Source organism: Cyclospora cayetanensis, unplaced genomic scaffold (assembly GCF_002999335.1).
Source record: "Cyclospora cayetanensis isolate NF1_C8 unplaced genomic scaffold, CcayRef3 CcayRef3_contig_109, whole genome shotgun sequence".
Classification (NCBI taxonomy): domain Eukaryota; phylum Apicomplexa; class Conoidasida; order Eucoccidiorida; family Eimeriidae; genus Cyclospora; species Cyclospora cayetanensis.
In genome coordinates, this window is record NW_020312047.1 from 36,152 (window position 1) to 60,191 (window position 24,040).

Consider the following 24,040-nt stretch of genomic DNA (forward strand, 5'->3'; position numbering starts at 1 on the left):
CGCGGCAGCGGCCGCAGCCGTATAAAGAAGATAAGCACAGAGGAAAGGATTCCGCAGAAGTTAAGATACACTATAAGATGGATAATACCGTTAATAGCTCTTCCGGGGGCCTGCCCCCCATAGTTAGCCTAGCGCACAACCCGAGACAGGTTTGGCATGCGGCTACAACTGAGCCCTTCCTCCTGGCAGGCTGTTGCTTCTTAGGAGTTAGCGGCTACCCAGGCGTGCATCTCGGCACTGCGTGATGCAATAAACAATTAAATCGCCAGTAAGAACGGACGGAATGCATTGGCTGCAAGACCACTGACGGTCTCCTGCCCCCTATTCCATACAGCGGTAGGCGCCGCCGACGCTGGGCCGTAGTCGAGCCGCGCGTGGACGGTGCTCTCCTTTTTAGAAATACCGGCACGGGAGTAGAAGCCTCTCAAGATCTCTATTTTTTTGCCACTTAGCGATCCCTGTCGCAAGAGGAGTGTGGAATAGCAGAAGGGGGAAAGAGGCTGGGAGCGACTAGGCGACAGATATGCTGGGAAGAACGAAATCCCACTTCCTTTGCGCACACGTGAGCTTGTGGAGACCATAAAAATAAAGCACATACACGGCAAAGGATGACCCCGCAGGGCTTCTTACACAGGTTGCTCCCAGTGGCTTCCAATACACAGGCACGGTGTGCATCAACCAGGCAAATCAGCACTTCTTACTACTACCCACCGGTTATCTCTGGCTGAGAAGGGAAAACAAATTTACCATTCGGCTCGTCTCGTAGATCTCTTTTATCTCAGAGCGGCGTTAGAGCACGATACAAAGGGCTTGTACCGTAGTATGCCTGTGCGCTACATGCAATGTGCAATTAGCGGTGTGTGCTTGGGGTGTGCTTAAAGGGTACAGCCAGCCGCAAACTGGCTGCCCCTCTCTTCTTAGGTCGGAAACCCTGAGGTGTCCAGGCAGTAAAAGGAAGAGACTTTTTTGAGACACTTCTTTGCTCTCTATTAGGCTTCTATTGAGTCACGTAGCTCGTACCCAGCGATCCAGCTCGGCTACCTGTGCTAACTAACGCACAGTGCCTGCAGCTTAGCCGGGCTCACCCCAAAGAAGATGTAAAAGGAGCAAATCAAGGCTGCTCAGGCTCATTTGGCACTGAAAAGTAGTGGCAGGTATTCCTCGATATCCACGGTGAAGCATACGCCTCTCTGGCGGGCTTCGCATGCCTACAGAGCCTCCATTCTTTGCAGAGCAGGACAGAAAGAACCAAGAAGCTATATACATGTAACCAGGCTGTCTACGCGTGCTGTCTCCACCTAAACGCGTCTTCTCGCTTAGCTTCGCCTGTGTAAGCGTGCCCAGAACCGAAAAAGTCCTGTGGCTTTACATCCTCAGTCTTTCTGAAGACCCTACAGAACGCTAAGATGTATGATGTTAGACGGATCTTGAAGCTCCCGCTATGCTCAAGTTGTACACTGGCACCACCCCACGAACCCTTACTTCTTCACACCACGTAACCCTCCCAAAGGTCCCGTCTTTACGGCTTATGCGAGGAGCTAATCACAAGCCATAAAGGTTCAGCGGAGACCCTTTCTAGTGAATTTTGACAGTTGCAGACTGGTGCATCTGCTTTGCTGATAATGTTAAGATAGGTAGCGAAAAAGTCAGCTCCCCTCTTACGGGTCCTTCCCAGGCTGCCTCCCCCACCCCATCCATTTCCTTAGACCACACAGAACAGACGAACTATCCACTTTCCACTCAATTACTATCGCCAACACCGCTATTCCTATAGACTGCAGGGAATGAAGGATTTATGCAGGTGATAGCTGCAGAAATCCCGTGGTTTGCCCTCGGCGGGGCCCCTGCCCTGGTAAATTCTGGCTGCATGAGCGGAAGATGCTACTGCTGGGTGCCCGACAGCTGCTAAGCATATTGATATCTTCATAGCGTCAATTCATGTGTCCGACGTTGCCGAGGACTGGTCAGAGTGATGTACCACTATGACGTAGCGCCCCCAAGAAACGAAACACCGGAACGCAAGTGATAAGAAACCGCATTGTAGGGGCCATACCGCACGTGAGAGCACACACCGTTGATGTGCATACACACACGCGTGTTCGCTTCCCTCCGCTCACTTCCCTTCGAACATGCTGCGAAAGGCATTGAGAAGACCAGCCGCACCAGTAGCCCAGCTGTGACTTGGCTCTTCGTTCTGTCGAAGACCCCCCGGCCCCGCAGAGACGACTGTCTCAATGCGTTGCTGCGCTTTCTCCTTCAAATGGTGGAACGTTCTAATTTCGGTTTCCTTGAGAACCTTGGGCACGGAGTGTACGGACGCCTTGATGGCGGGTGTGGTGATGCCGAGCACTCGGGGGGGGAAGCTCGATCGGCTACACCACGCGCCCATGCCCCCAAGCTCTGAGCGCTGCTCTGAGAGCCGTACTATGTTTCCAAGTGATCCCTTACCGAGATCTGAATGTCTCTGCACGTTGCTGCAGTTATTCACTCTCCTCTCGGCCGTCTTGGCATGAGCCATGGCCCTTAGAGAGTCTGGATGCTCCCAGCCCTTCTGAGGGGAGTTGACCCCTTTTGAAGCCGCTTCTTTGGGCGAGAGAACCCCGCTGTTTTGCACTTCCGCTGAAGGAACAATGTACGCAACAACTGCAGTAATGTCGTCTGGCTTGCCACCCACAAGACGCCGGCCGACTTCATCAAAGGCAGCCTTCGAGAAGGGGGTTACTACTGGCCAGGAGACGCCTGGGGGTTGCTGCCCAGCCTTCACAGCAGTCTGCAGCAGGATACACTCAGGAGAAGGACAGGGCAAGACAAGCCAGTGCACAGCACGGAGACAGCATGCGAAAGGACGGGCACTCGCTATCGCGGCAGAGAGAGATGAGGGTGCAGCGACGACAAATGCTGCAACAGAATTGCGGCTTTGTACAGTGTGCAGAAGAAAATGGGTTAGCAGGATAAGGCAGCGGCACTTGGCCTCTCCCTCTCCCCCCCCCAAAAAACTCACATCCAAGAGCGCCTTAACGAGAACGGCGGGGCAAGTTGTGGGAGGCTTTCCTGGTTGACTCTCAGGCCAGCATAGCCTGTTCAAGATATCTAAGACATCGTCGTCAAACAAATTGTCAAACAAGCCGTCAGTTCCAAGAATTACGATATCCCCAGGCAGGACCTGCACCGATCCCACCTCCGCGGTCTGCGCCATCTTGCGTACAATGGCTCCTCCGGAGCAGTCAGTGTCTGGCATGCGCGTGAACTGGTAGGGGCAGTTGAAGAAGTGCTGCTGCGGTACAGTCCTATAGACTATCTGGTAGCCTCCATAGTCCTCAAGATTCGGGATGCGTGCCCTTGCGTCGTGGCAAGTGGAGTAAGAGAAATCCTGAGGGCATGGATACGGCTTCGGTGCCACATCCGTCCGTCGAGCGACAATAAGCTGCGAATCTCCGATGTTAACCGACCAGAGTTTTTGATCATCCAAGATAGCCAAGACGCACGTGGTCGATCCGTAGGTAGTGCACAGGGCCGACGCTTTGGAAATTACAAAAAGCGGGAACTTCGCCGAGGCTAGATCAATATCGCAAGTTGACAAAAGATCCTCAGCCTCGGCATCAAACAAAGCTTCATTCTTTAGCCGCGACTTACACTCCGCCAGGCAGTGCTGCAGCAACTCCTTGGGGAGCCAGGAGGGGTCCAATCCCTCGTCTTCCACAGTGCTGACACCATCGGCAATCCCCAAAATCTGCAATAAGCAAGGCGCGCCAGGAGCTGCACCTGCTCATTAACTACCAACTACATCATCATTCATGAGACAAAACCAGCAGCAGCCCATGGATTTGCATGCGCAAAAAAATGAGCGCATGAAGAAGGGGAAAGGATCTACGGTACATGTGAACAGAGTCAAACTTCACTAACGCACGACTCACCACTTCATCAGCCGCAAAGGCATCCGCATTTGTGCTGGTGTTTGCAGCCTTTAGAGGATGCTGAATTGACTTGCCAGACTGTACGAACTGTAGAACCTGCTGGGGGTTTGGTTCCCTGGTGATATTGTCAGAATCCTTCCCGTCATCGCACTCACCCGAGCAGCAATTCATTTTGGGAACTACAAGAAGGCAAGATGCAAAGGAATGCTTTGAAACTATTAGGAGATCATACAGGGGGACACCAGAGACACGACGAGCAAACGAGATACCGGCCGAATACGCTTCTGCGCGTAAAGGGAAATGAAGTTTCACGAGAACGCCTGCTGTAATCCATAGAGCCACACAAGGGGCAGCTCCCGGGCACAAATTGACTGGTCTGGTCTTGTTTCTGCTGCAAGCGGATGCACGACTGCAAAGCGTACCACCTTCCTGAAGATGATGCCCCCGGCAAATGGAGGGGACAACCGAATTGCTATGGATTAAGTAACCAGACAAGAGTAGCAAGGAAAGCCACCGAATCAGACACTCAAAGACGAGCAGCTTCTGCAGGAAGGGAGCTGTGATGCGTCGCGGTGCTAACCAAGGAAAACCTTGCAGCGTGTAGAGTTCCGGGATGCCAGCTTTCCTTTATCCAAGTATGCCGTTTCAGAACTTAAAAGTAGTGTCACAGACTAATAGTCTGCCTCACAACTCCCATCACTGCAGTGTGTGCGCTCTCGACGCACTCACACATTGATGACCGGTGGACGGACCGTTTGCTGCAGCAGCTCCTTGAAGCCCCCACTTCGGAGGCACAAACATAACGCATCCCTCAATGTTTTCTCGAAAGACTATTTGTTTTCTCGATTTTCAGAACACAAACCAGTACAGCCGTGCATCTCCCCCAACAACACGTCTCACTGGTCACATGGCGAGCGAGCACCGCGACAAAATTTCGTAAGAACGCCACCCCGACGAGGATTGCGGCATGGTGCGCGCCTCAGCTACCTCAGGCTTAGATAAGCCTTGCTAGGATATTTATTTTCAAGCCTCCAGTCTTCACAGAAACTCGCGCCGGCCGCCAGTCGGGCATGAGTGTATTTCACCAACCCCGAACCTCCCAGCAGTGCCATTGCACCTAGCTCGAGGTCTTTTCCGCGCCCTAGGCATGTAGTTTCGCATGGAGAGATAATGTGACTTGGAGGCACTAGACACCGTGTTGCCTTGTCGCGTCCCCCGGCGACACGCTCCCTTCGGCTTGAAGGCACCGATATACGGAAAGACACTTCGCGTCGTGTAAAGATGTAGGAAACCATCCTCTCCTGCTAGTCCCAATCTTTGTTCCTTTTTTGTTGTGAGGGCGTCTCGAAGGACTCTTTCACTACCGTGTGTTGGATACAAACCTTCGTGAGAAGCGCAAACACATCAGCATCGGATGATAGAAAAAGCTACCGAAGGCTCTTTCACTGGTTATTCTGATGGAGTCGTCGCAACGTCGGGGGCACACATAACTGTTGTACGAGTAACCTTGTGACATGAGAACTGGGGCGTAGAGCTCTATCAGAGGTCTCCATAGGGAGACAGTCCCAGTTTCAAAAATAACGTATTTAGAAACCATGGTGTCTTTCATGAAACTTCCATCTTACTCTGCTTCTACGCCTTAGATTCCCCACATGCGAAAAAAGGCTGCTACGGTGCGCGTAAGTGCACCTTCCAAGCCCTCCTCATATTCACGGCCAGTTGCACGGAGCATCTATTGTGTACACAGACAACAATACATCTTCTTGTTTTGAGCTAGCAGTACTTGGCATGAAAGAAGGTATAAGAACAGACGAATCAACTAGTAATTCTTGACTCATCTTGCCTCGATATCTAATCTAGTAGAAAGTGCCAACCTGTAGCGTTTGTGGCGCTACCAATTCCATAGCGATGTACATAGCTGAGCAGTACTTTGCATGAAAGAAGATATAAGAAAAGACGAATCAATAGGTAATTCTTGACTCATCTTGCCTCGGTATCTAATCTAGTAGAAAGTGCCAACCTGTAGCGTTTGTGGCGCTACCAATGTCACAGCGATATGCATAGCTGCGAAAACTCTTGAGGGTTTTCAGCTACATGTAACGGCTCTAAGTGGCTGGCAGCACCACTGATGCTTGTGCCGCAACGGAGGGGCATCCAGGCAGTGACCCTGAAGGTGGAGAACCTGTGAACCACGCACAGCCGTGGTGTTCGCCTTTTTCACGCACCACTGGCCCTACAGTTTACAACAGGCCTCCTGCGCTGGACCATACGTGTGCTTGTGCTATGTTGTGCTGGAGGTAGAGACTCAGACAGACGCTAGAGTGGTCGAAACTCAGTCTTGATTGATGTTACTGTAAAAACGCACCAATGCGGCATTGCGCCCTCAAGGCGCAGTATAGGTGATCTAGGTTTATATGACATGCACCGAGAGAAAGCGATGGGAGGTGATAACCGCCAAAGCAGTCAACGGGTTGCAGATCGTAGGTGGACACGCGCGAGGGCAAGGCTAGTGAGACGAACAGAGGGCAAGCTTCGGGGGTTAAATAGAGCGGGTCCATCCCGCCTGTCTACCTGCCCTCGAGTGGAATTCTCTAGACCTGGTAGGTATGCCTCGAGCTATCGCATCACTGGGATGGGCCTGGGGAGTATGGTCCACGGATGGGGAGGTGACAGCAGAGCGCATGCGCATCAATAAGGAAACCGCTTTGACTTGCAGACGGCACTTTATTTGATTTAAAGTAGAGGCCTCATATCTGTCGTGAGCGAAATGCGGCAGAGTTAGCCCACGATCGGCTGTTTCGCGGTGACGAAAATCCCCGCGCCTCTGGCGAGCGGGGCCCCCCTACTCTGTTCGGCCGCTGTCTGCGGAAGAGCAACTACGCTGTCCATTGGCTGCTATGGCAAGCAAGCATTTCGTTTCAATGGTTCTATTGAATACGGGCATGCCTTGGGTATCGGGGGCTTGTTGGAGGCCTCTTTGCGGGTCAGGCGTAGTATGGGCAGCCCAGTTTGCTGCAGCTCCGACCGCTCTGCGGAGTCTGTAGGAGGCTACTCATGCCATCCCTTGCAAATGCTTTTTAAAGTGGAGCTTTAATTATTCGCGGCTTGTGGCTCTCTGCTTCCGCCCGTTGTGGAGCCCTAAGGGCCTAGGGTAGAAGATGCTTCGAGGCGGGCCGCTGCCTGCAGCCGCGGCTGTATGCGTGGCATCACCCTCGGAGAGTAGTCCATTAGAAGCGGCTCTTGAGCAGCTGCCGGATCTGCAAGACAGTGGGGAAGGCGCCTCTGGGATTCCCGTGTTGTCGGGGGCCCCTACAGCGAATTTTTCTCCCCCCTGCGGTCGGCTGTTCAGGGTATTTTTTCCAGTGTCGCTCCTCAAGGCTTCCAGAGGATGGATCATTGGCTGGGGGCTGACGGATGGAACTGCGGTGGCTTGTGCAGTGCTCCCAGAGATGCCGCCGCCTCTCGTGGCATTCTTTCTGAAGCAGCTCAACGAACGCCTAGTCAGGCCGCATATCTCGAGCAACAGCAGCACGACCACTACCAGCGGCAACAGCGATGACGGCAGCAGCCCCTCTTGCAGCAGCAAAAACCCCGAAAAGGGCGATAGGGATGTCCAGACGTTTGATTACAGCGTGCTGCCGCAGCACGTCGAGCTTATTGGTTGGTGCCGCGGGGCAGACTGCGACGCGAGCTGCCCTTACGAGGAAGCTGCAGTGCTAAAGCAGGTTCTGCACTTCATTGAGAAGCAGCAGAAGCAGCAGAAAGGCTGCTTCTTGGAGCAGCGAAGGGGTGTTTGGCTGGACGTCTGGCTCGATGAGTCAACAGGCCTCCCCGTGCCGCTTCGCGTCCTTTCGCAGGTTGATGCGGAGTCTATCGTAGGCACAGGCGTTCCTTCTCCAGCATCCGACATACGGCTTCGTTCGTCTCCAACAGAAGCCGATGCAGCAGCGGGAAAGGGATCCTCTCCTCCAACAGCAGCCCAAACGGCGAGCGCAACTGCAACGGCAGCGAGGCTCGCCTCTGGAGGTGGCAAGCCTCCCTCCCGATGCGGCGTTTTTCTTTATGACATGCCGTCATGGGTAACCTGCGGAACGCTTGCTGCTGCTCCCCACGATGCAGCACAGGCTTCAGCTGCTGCCGCCTTCGTCCAAAAGCCAACAGCAGCGCGGGCGCTCCTGCGTCAGACTGCACAGGGCGTTGGAGCTCTCACCGAGGAGCAGATGCAGAAGATGCCCAGTGGCGAGAGCGTTTGCGGCTTTGAGGCGGCACTTTCGCTCATGAATGTTTCTGCGGCTGTGCATTACAGCACGGATCAGCAGCTGCAGTGCTGGAGGGAGTTACAGCTGGAGCAGCAGGCAGCCAGAGCAGCGCCACCAGGTGCTCCCAGAGTTACGGACAGTAGCAGAGGTGTGGGAGTCTCTAGCAGGAGCAAGAGCAGTGGGCTGTATCAGCGGGCACAGCAGCAGAAGCCGCGGCAAGGCGTCTCGTGTGTCTCCCGCATGTGGCATGCGTGCTGCTCGCGTGCCAGTCCGTCCTGCTTCTCCAAGCTCGTCTGCTGCCTTTGTTTCTGCTTCATTGGTATTTGTGGTCACCTCTCCAGATTCGTGTGTGGCTTACCCCTCTGGAGGCCGTTCGCTGTTGGGAACAGCATATGGCGGCTTGCCGCGTCAGTGCAGCAGACGGTGCTGCGCCTGCAGATGCTGGCAACATGGCCAGCGTCTCTTCGCCGCATGCGCCGATTTGGCGCTGCCCTGCGGTGTACTGGACATAAGGAGCGGCTGCAGCAACGGCAGCAGGTTGCTGCAGCTGCAGCGGCTGGCGAGCTGCAGCTGGCAACAGAAGGCGTCCCCCCGCTGGTGCCCGTGCAGCCTCCCCTTCGCCGCAAGTATCTGCCTAGGGAGTTGTCGGTGTCTGCTCTGTGGCTGTACGGGGGTGTCTTTGTCGTCTTGATGGATTTGCTCCTTGGCCTCTTTCTTCCGCAGCTCCTTGCAGTGCTCGCCTATAGCGTCTTTCCCACGGACGCCTGCTCCCCCTTCTCTCCTGCCCTCCCGAGAGCACCCCATTTCCAGCAGACGGATCACTCCCCTTTGTTCCCCGTGTCTCTCGGGTATGCTGCAGCGCCTGTGCTGTACCCGGAGCCGCTGTTGACGCCGCATAGCGAAGAGGAGTTGCCTGCAGAGGAGACGCAGCGTGACCCCCTCCAGCCGCCGTCTCCTGCTGCCCCCCCCGTCAGCTACCACACGACGGGAAAGCTTCCCGAGATAGCAATTAGCCTCCAAGCGCGCGACTCCGAGACAACTCGCAAGAACCGTCGGGAGAGACTGGGGTGTCCTCACGCCTCGGCAGCAACAGGCAGCGCCACAGAGGGAGAAGGAGACGTGGAGGTGTCTTCGAGGCTTCCCTCCTCCTTCCGTGAGCTCATGCTGCAGCCCACATCGTCAGTGTTGGTAAACCTTTTCAGCACCTGCTACTGCTTCCTGCACTTGCACTTGCTGACGGCTCATGTCCACTGGCTCATGGATTTCCCAGCAGGACTCAAACTGAACACAAATCTCACGCGAGTCTTAGGCTCGGTGATCCTGACGGCTATCAATATATGGAATGACGCCACATCGTATCTGCACTCTGCCATTCGCACTGCAGAGCAGCTCAAGTGGGGCTTTTTCGAGAAGCAGGAGACAGCCAGCGAATGCGCGGATCAACGCGGCGTTCTGAGTGGACTCATGATTCTCGAGTCTTTGAAACGCGCAGCAGTAAACGGCCTTAGCGCCCTCCACAAGCTGCTTAGAAGAAATCCAGACACAGCACAGGCCCTCAATTCAGAGGCCCCTTCGACCACCATGACTCCTGCTCAAGGCACTGCGGAGCGTCTCGCCGTCTCCGCCACCCCTACGGCAAACAGCAGCATCGCCAACAGCAACAGTCACAGCCACTCGGATACAGCCAGCTTCGAAGATCCTGCCAGCTATGCGCAGAGGGCTTGGGGGGTTTGCCGCTTGTGGCTCAAGGCTGGCTTGGGAACTCTCCTCACAACATTCCGCTTGGGGTGGCTGGGCCTCTCCGCCTCCATGTTTGCTGCAGCCTCCGCGGATTTGCTCATGCTTGTCACGCTACACATATTCTACGTCTACCTCGTATGCGCCAGGCTCTTCCACGTCAACCTCAAGAGCCTGCACTCGCTCTTCCTCTTATTCAGGTGGGTACTGTGTGTGACCCAGGAAAAGGCGTTCTCTCTCTTCAGCCCCGTTGACGGAGACGTTTGCGAAAGGGGCCTTGACGGCCTCTTTCGCCTCTTCATTTTGCCTAGGGAGAAGAGAGAGAACGGCCCCTTGAACCGATTTCCTTCCCTCATGGGATTTCTAGTCCGTGCCCGCATGCGTTTCTTGCGCGATTTCGAGTTCGGCGTCCCCGTGAATGCCAGCATTTCAGTCTCTTTTATCTGTATGAGTGCTTGTAAATATATGTGTGCATCTATTCGAGGACGAGAACCTCTGCATGCGCGCGTTAGCAGCGAATGTACGGGCGCAGGGCTGTGTACCCAGTGTCTGCATGCATGCATGTATAGAAATATACTTGCATGCGTGTATGCGCGCTTGCTTGCTAAAAATTGGACGGGCCTTCTCTGCTAGATCGTCTACTTGCTGCTGCCGGGGTGTCTCTGTGTGCGCTGCTGCCTGCAGGGGCCAGAAGTGGAATGTGCTGCGGCGGCGCGTGGATTCCGCGAATTTGCAAGTCGATCAGCTCTTGATTGGTTGTATTTTATTTACGATAGCCGTGTGTTTGTTTCCAACGACTTTGTTGTTCTACATCTCGTATCTCCTTATATGGTTGCTCATCTTCAGCACCCAGTCTCTCCTCCGCCTGGCCTTGCTGCTTTTCATGTCTTTCCCCAGCTGCCTCATACTCTTCAGGGCGGTAGCTCCTCACCTGCTCTCCGCAGGCGTATCGATCGAGCCTCTCACGAGGCTGCCCCCGGAAACGCCACTGCGTCGCACAAGCACCAGCCGCCTGCACAGCTTTTTTTGCAGCCTAGCAGCAGCACACAGAGGAAGCGAAGTCACGCCAGCAGCCACTGCAGGAGCAGGGGGACCAACAGCAGCGAGCAGGAGCAATCACATATACTTCATGGTACGGGCTCGTCCCATATCCTACGGAGAGATCATATGGCCTTCAATCTCGGCTGCAGCCAAGGCTACTCTGGCACCTTTGAGGCCCTCTGCCCTTTTCCCCAAGATCATTAATGGGGATATTGTCAGGCTGTCACGATACAACTGCGCAGCCGCGCCTCCGTCCTCCCCCTCAGCGTACAGCATAGGGCGTCGTCAAGGCGAGGCTACGGGGGGGAGGGCAGCTACGTAGGAGCAGCCCCCTCGGGAGCATATGTTCTTCCTGTACAGCTAAATGCCCCTTTATATGGGCGTTGTTGTGCTTCGATTCGACGGCCATCTTCCAGACTTCTTGCGGTCATACGCGTGACATGGCGTGCGCCTCCGCAGCGTGGGAGGGATCTCCTCTTGGCAACGTATCCTGGGCAAAGTTATTACGTTGTAGCGCTGGCTGTCTCCATGCGTCCCCTTCATGAGAACGGGGATCTTTAGGGCTGGAGAAGCGGTGGCAGCTCAGGCAGGAAGGGGAGGGGGAATCTTTTTCTTCGCGAGACGGGGGTGTGGGGGTAGGTGGAGGACGCGGGGGCGAAGGGGGCGGGAGCGAGTTTCCTTTCAACTGCTCAGCAGGAGGCATCTCCTGTGCACTTGCTGCACGGCTTTATCTGCCGCACATCGAAAAACGCTGAATGCTTCGTTTTTGCTATGCTGCGCAGCACCCATGAGTGGCCTTTGGCTAGGGGGCTGCCGCCCGCTGCCGTGCAAGTGCAGATAGATCTTGCCTCGAATGACGCCATTAAAGGGCTACTCTCTAATTTTTCAATGCGATTGCACATTCCCATGTCGGTATATAGTGCCCCTTTTGCTCTCCTAAAGATTTCTTCTCCCCAAAACCTGGGGAGAGGGCGTCTCCGCATTTTGCATATGCTTGCAGCATGCCTGTATGGGCATGCAAATATATATATATATATCGATGATGCAAGTGTCGAGTCCGATACTCCCTCCAGGATGAACAAAAGCAGGCCCTCGTTTCCCTTACAAAACGCCCTGTACCGTGTGTGTGCCTATCTGTGCCTAGTCTGTCTGTCTCCCTTCCCTGCCTCTACCCCGTCTCGCTTGCGACGGCTCGTTAGTGGAGCCGAGCCGCCCCCTTGGACAGAAAAATAGCATATCAGCAAATTGAAAGCTGCGTATGTATGTGCACTCCGAAGAGAGCGTACAGCAGCAGAGAAAGCACTACAGGAGGTGCAAACGCGGCGCTGGAGAGAGAGACACAGTCTCCCTGACGCCGTCTGTTTGTGCCTCCGTCTAGCGTGCGACAAAAATCGGCATGAGGTCCTTTTAGCCTCTGCGCCGGGGGCCTACACAGACTCGGGGGTCGTCTGCTTCTTCGCTTTCCCCGGGGGTGAAGGAAGTGCTTACGCATGGGGGTCCTGCAGCTGAGCCGGTGTTGCTCGCAGCGCTGCTGTTATTTCCGACGCTGCTCCTGCTTGGTGCTGCTTCTGGTGCATGCCTGCGCTGCAGCAGCAGCAAATTGCAGGCTCTCTGCATGCCTCTGGCCGTCATCGCCTCCTCAGGCACATCTGTGAGAGAGTAATGTACCCACGAGCCGAAAGCCGGCGGCCGCACCAAGTCTGGGGTGTCTGTACACCCGGTGCTGTCTGTTGCTTCACTCCACGCCCCAGGAGACTCTGCCCGGATCAGAGAGGGCCCTCTGCCTGACGGCTGGCGTTGCACTCCATTCGATGTGTGCTGAGGCGCAGCTTGTGCTGCAGTGGCCTCTCTGTCTGCAGCAGCAGAGAGGGCTGGCTGCGCCCTCTCTCCGTGTGTACCCTCATCTTCCACGTGCTGCCGTGTTGGTGACGAGCATGCAGCAGCGGGTTCTCCTGCACGTTCCTGTCTAGCCTGCGGCAGCTCCTCACGCCCCTCAGCAACAGAAGTTGGGGCTTCAGAGGCGCGAGCGGCAACGGTTGGTGCCGCTGCTGGGGGGCCTGTGGTGGAGGGAGCAAAACTTGGAAGGCTTAGCGCTGAAAAAGTCTGCAACAGCCGCCGCTCCAAGTCCGCATTCCCCGACGCAAATACAGGGGCTGGTCCTTGAACCTGCTCCTCCACAGGCATGAAAGCTGCACCCTCATGCGAACTCGCTTCAGCCTCGCCATCGAAGGGAGAGGAGGCAGTCGCTGGCAGGGGCCCTCCACTACAGGACGCTGCAGCAACCATCGCGGAGGCGCGGGTGTGCTACCGAGGTGTGAGCACCTTTACTAAGCGTTGTTCTTGCAGAGATGCTCCAATTGCTGCCGCTGCACCGCTCTCGCAGTTGCAGGCCGCCCTTCCCCCCTACTTGTTTTGAACTCGAAAAATCAAACGGCGACGTCTGCCCCAACAGGCGCTCGGGATCTAACCGCCTTCAGGGCCAGCCAGTGGCTAAGTTGTGTGCGTTAAGATCGGCGACAGTAGAGGCAAGCGTGGTGGATTGCGCGGGAGAGGGGGCTGGGGGGGAGAGATGCAGAGTGTACCTAGATATACCCCCTGGCGAGAGTTGACTCCCCTGAAGAGAGGTGCGCAGCTCCGCTTGACAAAGACCTTCCTTCCACGTCCGCGAAGGCCGTAAAGCAGAAGAAATGACGGCTGATGCTCCCTTAGTCGCTGCGGCACTCTCCGAACAAGACAGCTGCAGCTGCATCCATCAATGAGGTGCGCGGGGTTCACCTCCGGCAGGGGAGCCACTCTGAAAGGGCTGTTTCATTCAAGGTGAAACCTTTCTAGGCGGAAAACGATATATGTTCACAGTCCGCAGCCTGGACACAGCGATAAAACTGGCAGCAATTAGCAGCAGAAGGAATGCCATGCACGGGGGGGGGGCGGGGGCCCTTGACGGTGTGGCGCTCGCATAGGGAAGGCATATACAGCTCAAGCTGCTGCGCTACGTTTTACGCGAATGACCACTGCTGCACCGCGTCCTTAATGGACGCATGCTAGTACTATTTGAACTGATTAACGGGTTTGGAATGTCTCATTTGCAGTTCGCCAAATACTTTTTGCCTCTAACGTGTCGTCTGGGGGCCTCGCCAGCGCAGCGACTCGGACCTTGAGCGTCGTCCTCTGCTGTGCGGCGCTGATCTTGCATGCCAATAGAAACACTACGCGTGAAAGCAGCAGCGCCTAAAGCAGTTTTTGCCCTTTCTGCGAGCTTCTCGCGCTGAGAGCCAAGCGAGACAGCTACCAAATCAGCAAGCGCAGGAGGTCTCCGGGAAGTCACACGCACCGCGTAGAGAGAGCGCGCAGCAGCAGCAGCCACAGGGTGTGCTGCTGCTCTTCCCTTACTTCTGAGGCTTTGACTATCCCTCGAAGACTCAGGGCTTCCCTCTGGCATTACAGAGGAGGCACCGCTGCTATTGCTGGCTCGTTTTGGCCAGACACATAACAACGGGTAGCTGCACGAGGCCTCCCACCGCTCCCTAGACTGCAGGGAGGCCTCTCGCAAGTGCCGCAGCCGCCTTCCACCCCTGGCTGCCTGCCTTCCTCCTTCCCTCTCCCTCCCTCTGTCTTCAGTCCAGCTGCCGCTTCTGCAGCTGGTGCCAGCCTCTCCGCCTCTTCTCATGGAAACAGGAGACGCTTCTCGAGGCGCCGCCTCTCTGCGAGGCCTAGCCTCCAGGAGAGCTTCTGGAGGCTCCTTCTTGCGCGCAGCCACAGGGGCAGCTGCAGATCCGTACGCTCCTGCAGTGCTGCCCGATGGAGTGCCTCTTGTTCTTCGCTCCTGCAAGGGCGCTGCTCCCCAGGGAGCACAAGACACAGCAACCCGCAGGTCCACCACCGCCGCCTTCAAAGCCTTCTCCGCCGTCAAGGATTTCAGCAGACTCACCTGTCTGATATTTCCGGAGGAAGCGGCGAACGCCTTTTGCAGGGTCAGTGCGCCACAGGCGGCAACAGACGGCCTGCCAAAGCGAGAAGAGGCATAGCGGCGGGGGACGGGAGCCAGCCGCTTTAAAATAGACCTTACCTTTTTCATTGGGAAGCCAAGGCTTCTGAGTGCCTCATTCAATGGGATGCCCCCTGCAATGCCCACACGCATCCTGTCTGTCGCTGCACACCTCAGGAAGACAGTGTGCAAATGCCTTGTCTGGCTAGTGCTCACGCTGCACGCGCGCAACGCTGCTTTTGCGCTCTCTCTGTGTGCAGTCAGGCCGCACCAACTTTCGCAATATGGGGGTCTGGGGCAGACTGTGTCTTAAAATGCTCCTTGCTTGCGACGGTATTCCGCAACTCACCTCCTTGCTACTGCTGCCGCTGCTGCACTGTGTGCAATCAGATGGGCTACGCACGGGTGCAGTTGCTGCTGGCATACGTGCTGCCGGAGGTGCTCGACGAGGAGTGGCTGCCCGATGAAGACATCTCGAAGCCTCTTGAGGGGGAGGAAGCCTCCAAGGGGCCTCCTCTGCACGTACCTTACAGGCCATATGGTGAGGCTCTTCCTTTTCTTCGCCGCTGTTAGCGCTTCCTCCTCGCTCGCGCGAGCATTTTTTCTGCAGCAAGCCTTATTTGCTTCTGGTGCCGAAGATCTGCCGATCCACCCTCGAACAGCTCCAGGCAGGCCCCTCCTTTTTTGCACAAGAGATAATGCCTAGCAACAGCCTAGCAATATCTAGCACTGCGCTCTGATTTGGACCGCCTGCTGCCGCTGCAGTGGTTGTCAGCCTGAACGGGCAGGACGTTTATCGGAGCGCTGTGCTGCACTGCAAGCCTGTCGCCTCGGGGGATTCCACCCTGGATACTGCCTTGCTGAGAGGACTGTGGGATGAGAGGATTGAGTTGCAGGTGCCTATGTGCAGAGCCTTTCTCCTTTCTGGATGCTATCCATCCTGATGCAACCCCTTCGTACCACTGTTGTTGGTGCTGCTCCTGCTGCTGCTTTTTCTAATTGCTTCTGCCGCTGCTTGGCCTGTGTGTCTGCCACAGGTGCACCAGCCTTATAGCTTGTTGCGAGTGGCGCTCTATGACAGAGATATTTCCACTGCGTTCCTCGGGAGCGACGAGTTGCTGGGCTCCTTGGACTTCCAGCTGCACCTCCTCATGCCAAGACGCATCTACGATATCACGTGAGGCCTTCTCCCTTTTTGCACCCCCTGATGACGCTCTGTTGCTTCTGTCGCCGCCCCGCCTTTTCCTCTGTTTGCTTGCGGGTTCTTCATATATGGGTGCAGAAAAGCTCGCACATACTTCACTTGTGGGGGTCGCTGCGGCGGTCCGAGTTCGTGTGCTGGCGAGGACGCCTATAGGAGCGGCCGGGTGTATGGAGGGGCTTAAGGGGGTAGGGGAGGAGATGGGAAGTTGGTGCTTCGGCGAGCTTCTCCAGTGGCTTGTCCCCACTAGAGAAGCTGCCTCTGCTGCTAAGCGTATTGTCGTTGTTTAGGGCGGTGTTTGTTCCGTTTGCTGTACTCGACGAGGAAGCCCTCTCCGGAAAGGAAGAGGCTATTGCGCTGCTGCAAGGCACGCGGCAGCTGCACCCCTCCGTGGATACCCGGGCCTTGCTGAAGGAATCTCTTTGCGCTGTTTGTGGAGCAGACAGCAGCTGTTGCAAACACGGCGGCAGCAGCAGCAGCGGCGGCGATACAGACGGCGCTCTTTATACTGCAGAGCTCGACAGCGACGCAATCACGTGCAGCGCTCAGCAGCTAGTGCAGCAGGGGGACCTCGGAGGCTGCAGGATGCGTCTGCTGCTCCAGCTGCTGCCTCACAGGAACGCCGACAGCGGGAAGATTCACACTCTCGACGAGCTTGCTGCCCTGCTTATTCCTACTCCTCGGGAAGCTCAAGAATCCGTGCTTTCGCCTCTGAATTTTCCCTTGCTCTGGGCCGACCTTCAAGATGCACACAGAAAACTGACAGAGGGGTGCGTAGGAGGGTTGCTTTTTTTGGTGTTGTTGCGTGTGCTTGTGCTTGTGCTGGTGATGCCGCAGCCGTATTCGTGTGCTTCATATATCTGCAGCCTCTATTTGCACACAGGGGTTGTAGCCTTTGTACCCGTCGTTGCTGCCGCTGCTGCTGCGCTTTGGGGTGCTACGTCGTTGGCTGGGGTCTTCCTGCCAGCTGTAAGGTGTCCACGATGCTGGCACGATCTGCTCCTCTGTCTGTTTGCCTCTGCCCATAGGGCCTTGGGTGTGCTTGCTACAGGGCTATACGACGCGCTGTATTGGGAACGGCCGGTTTTAAGCATCGCTTCGCTCTTGACATTTGTGTTCCTTTGGCTGCACCCCCAGTTCTTCCCGGCGGCCTTCTTATTTTTGCTGGTCTGTATAAGCCCTAAATCCTGTCTTGCTGTAGGCATGCCCTCAGCTCCCGACTCTTCCGTGCGGCCTTAGTAGTTGTTTGGAGCATGCACGACCTCAGCGCATGTTTGCTTGCTGCTTTTCCGCCACTACAGTACACTGTAGAGCAGGAACGCGCGCGGCCATCGCTGGTTCTTTTGCGGTGTGCGGCTTCTTGGTGCTTTAGGGCATGTTGCTGCTCATCGTTTCCTTCATCCAGATGCCACCCCCACCCAGCGGGACCGAGGGAGGCCTTAGATCTGAGGGTGCAGAAGCAGCAGATGCTTCACGTGGCGTTGGCAGCTCGGTAGGAGGCGGCACAGGGGCCTCGAATGGGAAGAAGGCCAGCCGCCCCGGATCTCTAAAGGCTTTCGAGACTGCTGAATCCAAGGACTGCTCCGAGGCCTCGCTGCTACGCTCTCTCCTTTCTGCAGCGGTTCCCGCACCGATGCAGTTGAGAATCAGAAAGTTTCATGTGCGTCTGAGGAACAGAGGGGGCTCGAGGGAGAGATGGGCGGAAGGGACTCACGCAGCGGGGTTGGGTGAAGCATTGGAAGGCAGGAAGTGGCCAACGAGCGTTGCTTGAAAGAAGGGGAGTGGGGTTGTTGTTAGACGATTCGTGGTAGTGCCTGCTATTCCGGTGCATTGGTGGACGCAGCAAGCGTTACGCAGGACTGTCTCTTTCAGCCTCTACTACCACTCAAGGCTTTGTGAAAGACGCGAGGTGGTAAGCGTGCTGCTGTTGTTGCGCGCCTACATTTCTGCTGCTGGTGTTGTCTGTGCTGTCGCTACACCTAAGCGGTCTGCTAGACTCTGCTTGAGCTGCCGCTAGGGGTCGCTCGAGACAAAGGGTCGGTGAGCGCGTGTGTTTGTGTGCCTCGGTAGATTGTAGGAGCTTTGTGGGTGCTGGGAGCCTGGGCTGCCGTGGAGCCTTTGGAGGCCTGCAGCGTTGCTCGCTACCTCCTGCTGGCAACAGGTTAGCTATAAGCTACTGTGAACCCCACTCTTAGGAGGCCGTGTCAACAGCTCCAGGGAGCCCGATTTGTGCGCTGTTAAGTCTGGCTGGCAGTGGCAGCTGTGGGTAGAGGCCTCACGTGGTGCTGCGGCTTGCTAGCGAGTGTGGTGTCCCCTTGGAGCACCACGTCAGGTACCTCTGGACTGGTGGGCTAGCGGTGTATTGCGAGTCCTCTACGGGACGCCTCGTGGGAGCGTAAATCGCTTTCCGTTCTATGCTGCCTGCTGCGCAGGAGTGGCTCTCCTAACACACCGTCTCCTTGTCTTTGGCGCTGCCGTGCGGCTTCTTATCGCTTTCTCCCGGCAAATTCGGCTTCATCGCCAACGCAGGAGACGTCAGCACCTTGTAGCCATCCCCATGGGGTAGCAAAGCCACCCGAGTAGGAGCTGAGCAGGGCCTTTCTTGTTCAGGCCCTGCACACAGCATACACCAAAGACCCCTCACCATTAGATGCTGGTGTTTCATCTCCTGGCGATGCATGCACCTTTTCGCCTGAGCTTTTCGGGTTCACTTCGAGTAATGCTTCGTGAGGGCATGCTTTTCGCTACGCCACGAGGCATACAAGAGGGACTTGTATGCCCCGCATGGCACGATATCAGCAGGATAGGGGATTGGAAGAAAATCCTGAGACACCTGGGCTTTCAGGAATGCTGGAACTGCGACTGCTGCTGATTTCACGCTCAGCTAGATCCGTGCTTCATCAATCCTGTGTGTGTCAACACGGGTTAGTGTCAAGAAAGGGGAGAACGGCACAGCGGAAGGATGCTTCTTGCTGCTGCAAAGTAACGTGCAGCTTCTGCATTCACTGTGCAGCTGAACTAGCTTAGTGGCCTTGAGAGGCAGAGGACAACACGATAGACCCCAAGCCAGAGGAAGGCAAGGACCAAGAGACACGGGATTAGAGAGACAGCAGGGAGCAGATACTAAGCGCAGGGGCTGCACCAGTGCATCTATCTAAAGGGGCTCTCACACTTTTAGGCCGTAAAGTAATCGGGGAGCTCAGCCGGGACGCCTTCAGCGCCCCTTACTTTTAAGCAGCGCAATAGCTTGAACAAGTAAAACAGAGCAGGAAGGACGTAGGGCCTCTTCCAATTTGTGCACTGTGTCTTCCATTTGTGGCCTAGAGGGGGCCTTTGGTGATGCTTGGGAGAAGGTTAGACGCTAGCAAGCCATTAAGTTTGTCTCGGCAGGGTGGCGCCAGTAATCTGCGCTAAAGACAGGAAGCCCGTGGGGTGACCACTGTTGCTACATTAGTAGCAGCGAGGGCAGCTCGAGGGCCTTGAAGTCCAGCCCTTTTTCGTCGTGTGGAGGCATCCAGATCTCCTGTTGCGTGTCATTACCACATAGCGGTGCCTCGAGGGCTTGATGGAGTGTATCAGGGCAGGGGATAAGTTTATCCCCCTCCGTTTGTCCCTTGCAGGCAGCCTCCTCGTCCTGCGAGTGGCAAGGGGATTCCAGCCGCTGCACGCCCTTGCGGCGCTCGATATTCTTGGCGGCTTTCTCTCGTACCGTCCTTGCAGTTATTTTGAGACCCCCAATCGAGCGGCGGGGAGGTAAAGAGATGGTCCTGCCGTGACTTTGCGGGAAAAGAGATGGGGAGAATGACTCAAATGCGATACCCAGGGGCCGCTGCCATCCCAGGAGGACTCTGTACACATATGACATTGCAGACTGGTAGCAGTGGACTGCGAGACATTGTTGGGGCATCAGCTTTATAGGTGAGGCGCATCCATGTGAGACGTCATAAGGCAGTGCTCCTAGAGACCCGCAGTCGCAGATCGTGGGGCAGATGCTGTCTATAAGTTGAGACCTCAAAGTGGGAAAATGTCGCCAAAAAACTGAAAAGACAGGGCCGGAAAACCCCTAGAAAAGGCTTCATGTACATCCTTCGAAGCGCACCTCTGTGTTGCAGCATCTGAGATAGCCACGGCAAGGCCCGGACGTCCACAGCGGCCTACACGACCTGCGATCGCCACAACACATAAATGCGTAGCACATGAGCAACAGCAGCGCTGCCGCAGCACGAAGGCACCGAAGGCAGCGGCGCCTGATGGCATAGCTCAAGGGGAGAGAAAAAGGATGCGCATGCAGCAGACGAGTATTTAACACACCTGCGAGATGTTGGTACTCCCTGGGGTTCTGTACACGGCCCAGGAGCAGTACTAGATCAGCCTGCAGCACAGACAGAACTCCCCACTCGCCCTACGGATTTCCAGGCCGGTGCGCAGCCGTATTCGCTGCTGTGGATGGCGGCACCTCAACGACACCTAGGCGCTAAATCGATGAGCCGGCCTCAACAATCTTAGCCTCGGAACCTGGCCCTCCCAGCTTCCCCTTTACGCAAGCGGTCTCACGGCGACTGGGGCTTGCAGAGAACTCACCTCTTCCACGTGAAGACCCCGTGCCTCATTCATCGAAGCAGCCAACAACTGTCCGCACTGCCTCCCTGCTGCGCATGCAAAGGAGACACAGGAAGATTGCAGCTGCCGCTGGAAAGGACCGGCCTCTCTCAAGGAAACCGCGAAGCAACGCCGCAGCAGGTGCAGCTTCAGCTGTAGCAGCATGCATCTATTCCTGACACAGCTGCTACCAGTGTGTGCGGCTCTCGAAAAGCATTCCTGCTGATGCCATGCGGGGGATGCATCGCTTTTAAATCAAGCGCTTCAGGTACCTTGTTGAGGACCAGTCGCCTTTTTCCACCAGGCGGTGTCCTGCACCAAGTCCACCTGCGAAACCGCATCATAAACAGCCCCAAGACTCTTTGTTGCCGTCGACGCACACAAAGCGCAGCTCTCTAGAGGAGCTCACAGTAATTTCGCATCACAGCTTGGGTCAAAGAGAGACAGCTGATGTACCTTCAGGCCTTGCTCCCGCATGTATATTTGGAGAGAGCGCAGTGAGGAACCCTGCTGAAGCAGCAGCAACGTGCGGTGATGCTTAAGACTGTTGCAAACCGCAGAGGCCGCAATCGCCAGACCTTCTGCACCACATGCAATGGGAGAGGAGTATGGAGGCCGCGCAGTAAAAAAGAGGGTGTTTTTCAATGTGGAGCGAAGGGTCCGCTGCCTAGTCTCATCTCCGTAGCAGCCCTCACCATTACCACATGATGGCTGTTTTCTGGCCCTCGAGGGCACTGACACTAAAGGCTCTAACAGCACCAGCGGCAACAACAAGCGGAAAACTGTAAGGCCGGCAACAGCACCGGCACCTTACCAGCTGAGTTGTCTGAGGCACTAAATAATGCATGCGTGATGCACGGCGGCATTCCCCCAACGCGCCGCGGCACTCTTGGTGACTCCTCGTCCCCCCCTTTCGATGCACGAGAGTCTCCAGTGGGATTCCTTTCAGCTTGTGGCTCTTTGGCCGAGCGCTCTGCTAATCTGGTGGCCGGAGATCTAAGGTGAAAAGCAGCACAGGAGACGGCAGCATTGAGATTCACTGACGCATTTCGACACACAGTGGGACCACGAGTATCAGCGTGAAGGAAGACTCGTTTCAGTGCATGTGTAAAGTCTAACTTCTGCTGCATTCTAGAGTACTGGATGGCATATACATCTATGCGGCCGCCTGCACAGTGGCCTGCGGCTAGCTGCCTTGTAGGGGGCTCCCTCTACAGGTGTCGCAGATCCCATGAGGCGTGTGGCGCACACCCCCAAAGGCTTCCAGCCCCCTCTTGCTTTAGGGTTCCGCCTTAAGCTTGATTGCCTCTGAATACTGGCGCAGCACCGATGCAAGTCCGACTGGATGCACCCGTATTTAGGGTTTGTGGGGGCAGTTCACCTGACGATGGGCAACAACGCCTTGAAGGGAGGCAGGGAAGGCGACAGCATGCTCAAAGCCTGGGGGCCTTCGGCAGTAGAGGGTATTGGGGGGATGCCTAACAGGCCGCGAGCTGCCAGACGCTCCAGAGCTGCACGCATGCGTTGCTGAGGCGTAGCGAAGACTCCCAGTGGCGGCTTTCTAAGATCAAGCTGCCGGGTCCTGCCGGAGAGAGGACACAAGTGAGGCACCCCCAAAAAGCCTGCGCGGAGTGGGGGGTCCTTCGCTCGCGTTAGTTGCTGCTCCTTCCATCGGACGAATGCCGTAAGGCGACGGTGAAGAGGCCGCCCCACAGTAGCGCTAGCAGCCACCAGCTGCAAAGGCAGCACTGGCTGCTGTTGGCTTCGTCCATGGTGACTCGAGGCTGCGTTGCTACCGGTGCCTTTGAGGCCGCCCTGCTTCCGGCTAGTGACCAGCAGACGCATAAAAATCTCCAGTGCCTCGGGTTTCTTGAGGCTCTGAAGACGCTCCTGCAGTGGCGCGTGGCGGCCTGCGCAAGCATCCCAACGCAAAAAGCACTCTGATGCCCCCCTAGCTCAAACACTATCGCACCTGGTGTTGCTTTCCCCGCTGCTGCGGGTGGAATATTCGACCCTCTTCCAGCGCAGCCCTAAGCGTTGAACCAACACGATCTGCCGACTGCGCCTACGGAGGGGCTGTAGCATCCGGTCGGCTTCGTCTAACACCAAATGGCGCACTGCCCCGGCGAGGTGCAGCAAGGATCCAGGAGGGCCCCCTGCCAGGCGCTGAAGACAGCAGGACAAACAGACAGAGCCGCATGGACAAGGCCTTGAAGGGGAAACCCTGCGGCTGCCGAGGCTCGATTTCGAAAGAGTAGGAGCCAAGGAGATAGGAGCGCCCCCGATGGCAGCAAACAAGCAGTCAGTTTCCTCCCGAAGGGTAAAGTCTGTCAGTGGAGGGCGGCCATTTAGGAAGGAGGGCTTGAAGCGTACGGTAACGAGTCGCTTGAGTGTCTCAGGCGTAGCAAAGAGGATGAGGCCGGAGGTGTCCACCCTACAAGCGGGGAGCGACAAAGAGCAGCCACGAGGAGGGCCTAGAATAAATATATACATAGAGTCCACATGTGCAGTCGCTCTAGTCTAAAACCAGTCGCAATGCCCTGCCAGCGACAGACGAAGGAGTTGCCGAGACATAGGCGAGAGACGGAGCTGGGGATAGCACAGGAGGGGCGCAAGGATGAGGAGGGAGGAGCGGAGGAGCACAGAGCCGCCTCCTACAACAAGGACCAAGACATTTTTTGTGAGGGCACGTCAGTTCAGAGAGACGTAGACTGCAAGAAGACTGAGAGGGCAAGAGGGGGCACTCAAGTATCTGCAAGTGGCCTCACTCGCAAGGAGGCATTTCCGTCTCGGTGGAATCCTGCAGCGCAGCGGATACCCCTGTTTGCAGTGTCTCTCCACCCAGCAGGAGCAGCCGTGGGAGGCAAATTCTTCGTGAGCTCAGGCCAGCCGGATTGCCCTTCCGCTGGATTTTAGCTGCTGCTTTGATCCATCCAGCGGCTGTAGCCCTCATCGACCCCAGCAGCTGCAAGGCGAGAGTCGCCGTAGGCGCTAGGACCACAGACACCACGCGAGCTGTAGAGATAGCCTGCACTGCTGAAGCAGAGACTGCACTTGCTGCTAGAGCGAACTGCTCATGCAGCGATGACCCCTTCATCGCAACGCTGGCTTGGCCGCGCTCAGCACGACGCGTCGCTGCCGCCGCTGCTGAGCGGGCGGTGTGCCATTGCAGCAGGGGGAGCACCAGAGCGAGAGTTTTGCCAGAGCCGGTGGGTGAAGAGAGGACGAGATCCCTCCCTGAAGCAGCCAGTGTCAATGCTTCCTCCTGAGCGCCGATGGGGCCTTCGAACCCGAGGGCTATCAT

The 24,040-nt window shown here is 56.3% G+C and overlaps 5 protein-coding genes across 5 annotated transcripts; 2 read left to right on the forward strand and 3 right to left on the reverse strand.

The window, feature by feature from the left end:
* Positions 1-2,113: 2,113 nt before the first annotated feature.
* LOC34619932 lies at positions 2,114-4,085 on the reverse strand. Its single transcript, XM_026334273.1, has 3 exons — positions 3,915-4,085; positions 3,002-3,730; positions 2,114-2,770 (listed from the first exon to the last, which is right to left on the reverse strand). Exons 1-3 carry the CDS (start codon positions 4,083-4,085, stop codon positions 2,114-2,116), a joined length of 1,557 nt encoding a protein of 518 aa, XP_026190058.1.
* A 2,987-nt stretch (positions 4,086-7,072) lies between these two features.
* On the forward strand, positions 7,073-11,273 carry LOC34619931. The gene is made up of 3 exons (XM_026334283.1): positions 7,073-8,376; positions 8,515-10,110; positions 10,595-11,273. Exons 1-3 carry the CDS (start codon positions 7,073-7,075, stop codon positions 11,271-11,273), a joined length of 3,579 nt encoding a protein of 1,192 aa, XP_026190068.1.
* Positions 11,274-12,358: 1,085 nt separating this feature from the next.
* Positions 12,359-14,390, reverse strand: LOC34619929. The gene is made up of 3 exons (XM_026334294.1): positions 14,105-14,390; positions 12,824-13,161; positions 12,359-12,706 (listed from the first exon to the last, which is right to left on the reverse strand). Exons 1-3 carry the CDS (start codon positions 14,388-14,390, stop codon positions 12,359-12,361), a joined length of 972 nt encoding a protein of 323 aa, XP_026190079.1.
* A 226-nt stretch (positions 14,391-14,616) lies between these two features.
* Positions 14,617-18,303, forward strand: LOC34619928. Its single transcript, XM_026334304.1, has 8 exons — positions 14,617-14,922; positions 15,327-15,477; positions 15,702-15,832; positions 15,974-16,113; positions 16,428-16,907; positions 17,166-17,304; positions 17,510-17,797; positions 18,208-18,303. The coding sequence occupies exons 1-8, from the start codon at positions 14,617-14,619 to the stop codon at positions 18,301-18,303; spliced, it is 1,731 nt and encodes a 576-aa protein (XP_026190089.1).
* A 2,838-nt stretch (positions 18,304-21,141) lies between these two features.
* LOC34619926 lies at positions 21,142-24,040 on the reverse strand. The gene is made up of 6 exons (XM_026334314.1): positions 23,643-24,040; positions 23,281-23,447; positions 22,806-23,210; positions 22,123-22,646; positions 21,551-21,947; positions 21,142-21,485 (listed from the first exon to the last, which is right to left on the reverse strand). The coding sequence occupies exons 1-6, from the start codon at positions 24,038-24,040 to the stop codon at positions 21,142-21,144; spliced, it is 2,235 nt and encodes a 744-aa protein (XP_026190099.1).

Excerpts from the sequence above, each read along its gene's own strand:
- LOC34619928 (XM_026334304.1), top strand. The coding sequence starts at position 14,617 with ATGGAAACAGGAGACGCTTCTCGAGGCGCCGCCTCTCTGCGAGGCCTA. Across the intron at positions 16,908-17,165 it reads CACAGAAAACTGACAGAGGG|GGCCTTGGGTGTGCTTGCTA; the intron begins GTGCGTAGGAGG and ends CTCTGCCCATAG. Across the intron at positions 17,798-18,207 it reads TGAGAATCAGAAAGTTTCAT|ATTGTAGGAGCTTTGTGGGT; the intron begins GTGCGTCTGAGG and ends GTGCCTCGGTAG.
- LOC34619929 (XM_026334294.1), bottom strand. The coding sequence starts at position 14,390 with ATGCCAGAGGGAAGCCCTGAGTCTTCGAGGGATAGTCAAAGCCTCAGA. Across the intron at positions 13,162-14,104 it reads AGCAGAGGACGACGCTCAAG|CGAGTTCGCATGAGGGTGCA; the intron begins GTCCGAGTCGCT and ends GCGAGGCTGAAG. Across the intron at positions 12,707-12,823 it reads ACGGAGAGAGGGCGCAGCCA|TCTCCTGGGGCGTGGAGTGA; the intron begins GCCCTCTCTGCT and ends ATCCGGGCAGAG.
- LOC34619931 (XM_026334283.1), top strand. The coding sequence starts at position 7,073 with ATGCTTCGAGGCGGGCCGCTGCCTGCAGCCGCGGCTGTATGCGTGGCA. Across the intron at positions 8,377-8,514 it reads CTGTATCAGCGGGCACAGCA|ATTCGTGTGTGGCTTACCCC; the intron begins GCAGAAGCCGCG and ends TCACCTCTCCAG. Across the intron at positions 10,111-10,594 it reads TCGCTCTTCCTCTTATTCAG|GGGCCAGAAGTGGAATGTGC; the intron begins GTGGGTACTGTG and ends TGCTGCCTGCAG.
- LOC34619932 (XM_026334273.1), bottom strand. The coding sequence starts at position 4,085 with ATGAATTGCTGCTCGGGTGAGTGCGATGACGGGAAGGATTCTGACAAT. Across the intron at positions 3,731-3,914 it reads CCTTTGCGGCTGATGAAGTG|ATTTTGGGGATTGCCGATGG; the intron begins GTGAGTCGTGCG and ends TGCTTATTGCAG. Across the intron at positions 2,771-3,001 it reads TCGTTAAGGCGCTCTTGGAT|ACTGCTGTGAAGGCTGGGCA; the intron begins GTGAGTTTTTTG and ends ATCCTGCTGCAG.
- LOC34619926 (XM_026334314.1), bottom strand. The coding sequence starts at position 24,040 with ATGATAGCCCTCGGGTTCGAAGGCCCCATCGGCGCTCAGGAGGAAGCA. Across the intron at positions 23,448-23,642 it reads AAAGCAGCAGCTAAAATCCA|TCTACGTCTCTCTGAACTGA; the intron begins GCGGAAGGGCAA and ends GTCTTCTTGCAG. Across the intron at positions 23,211-23,280 it reads AACTCCTTCGTCTGTCGCTG|GCCCTCCTCGTGGCTGCTCT; the intron begins GCAGGGCATTGC and ends TATTTATTCTAG.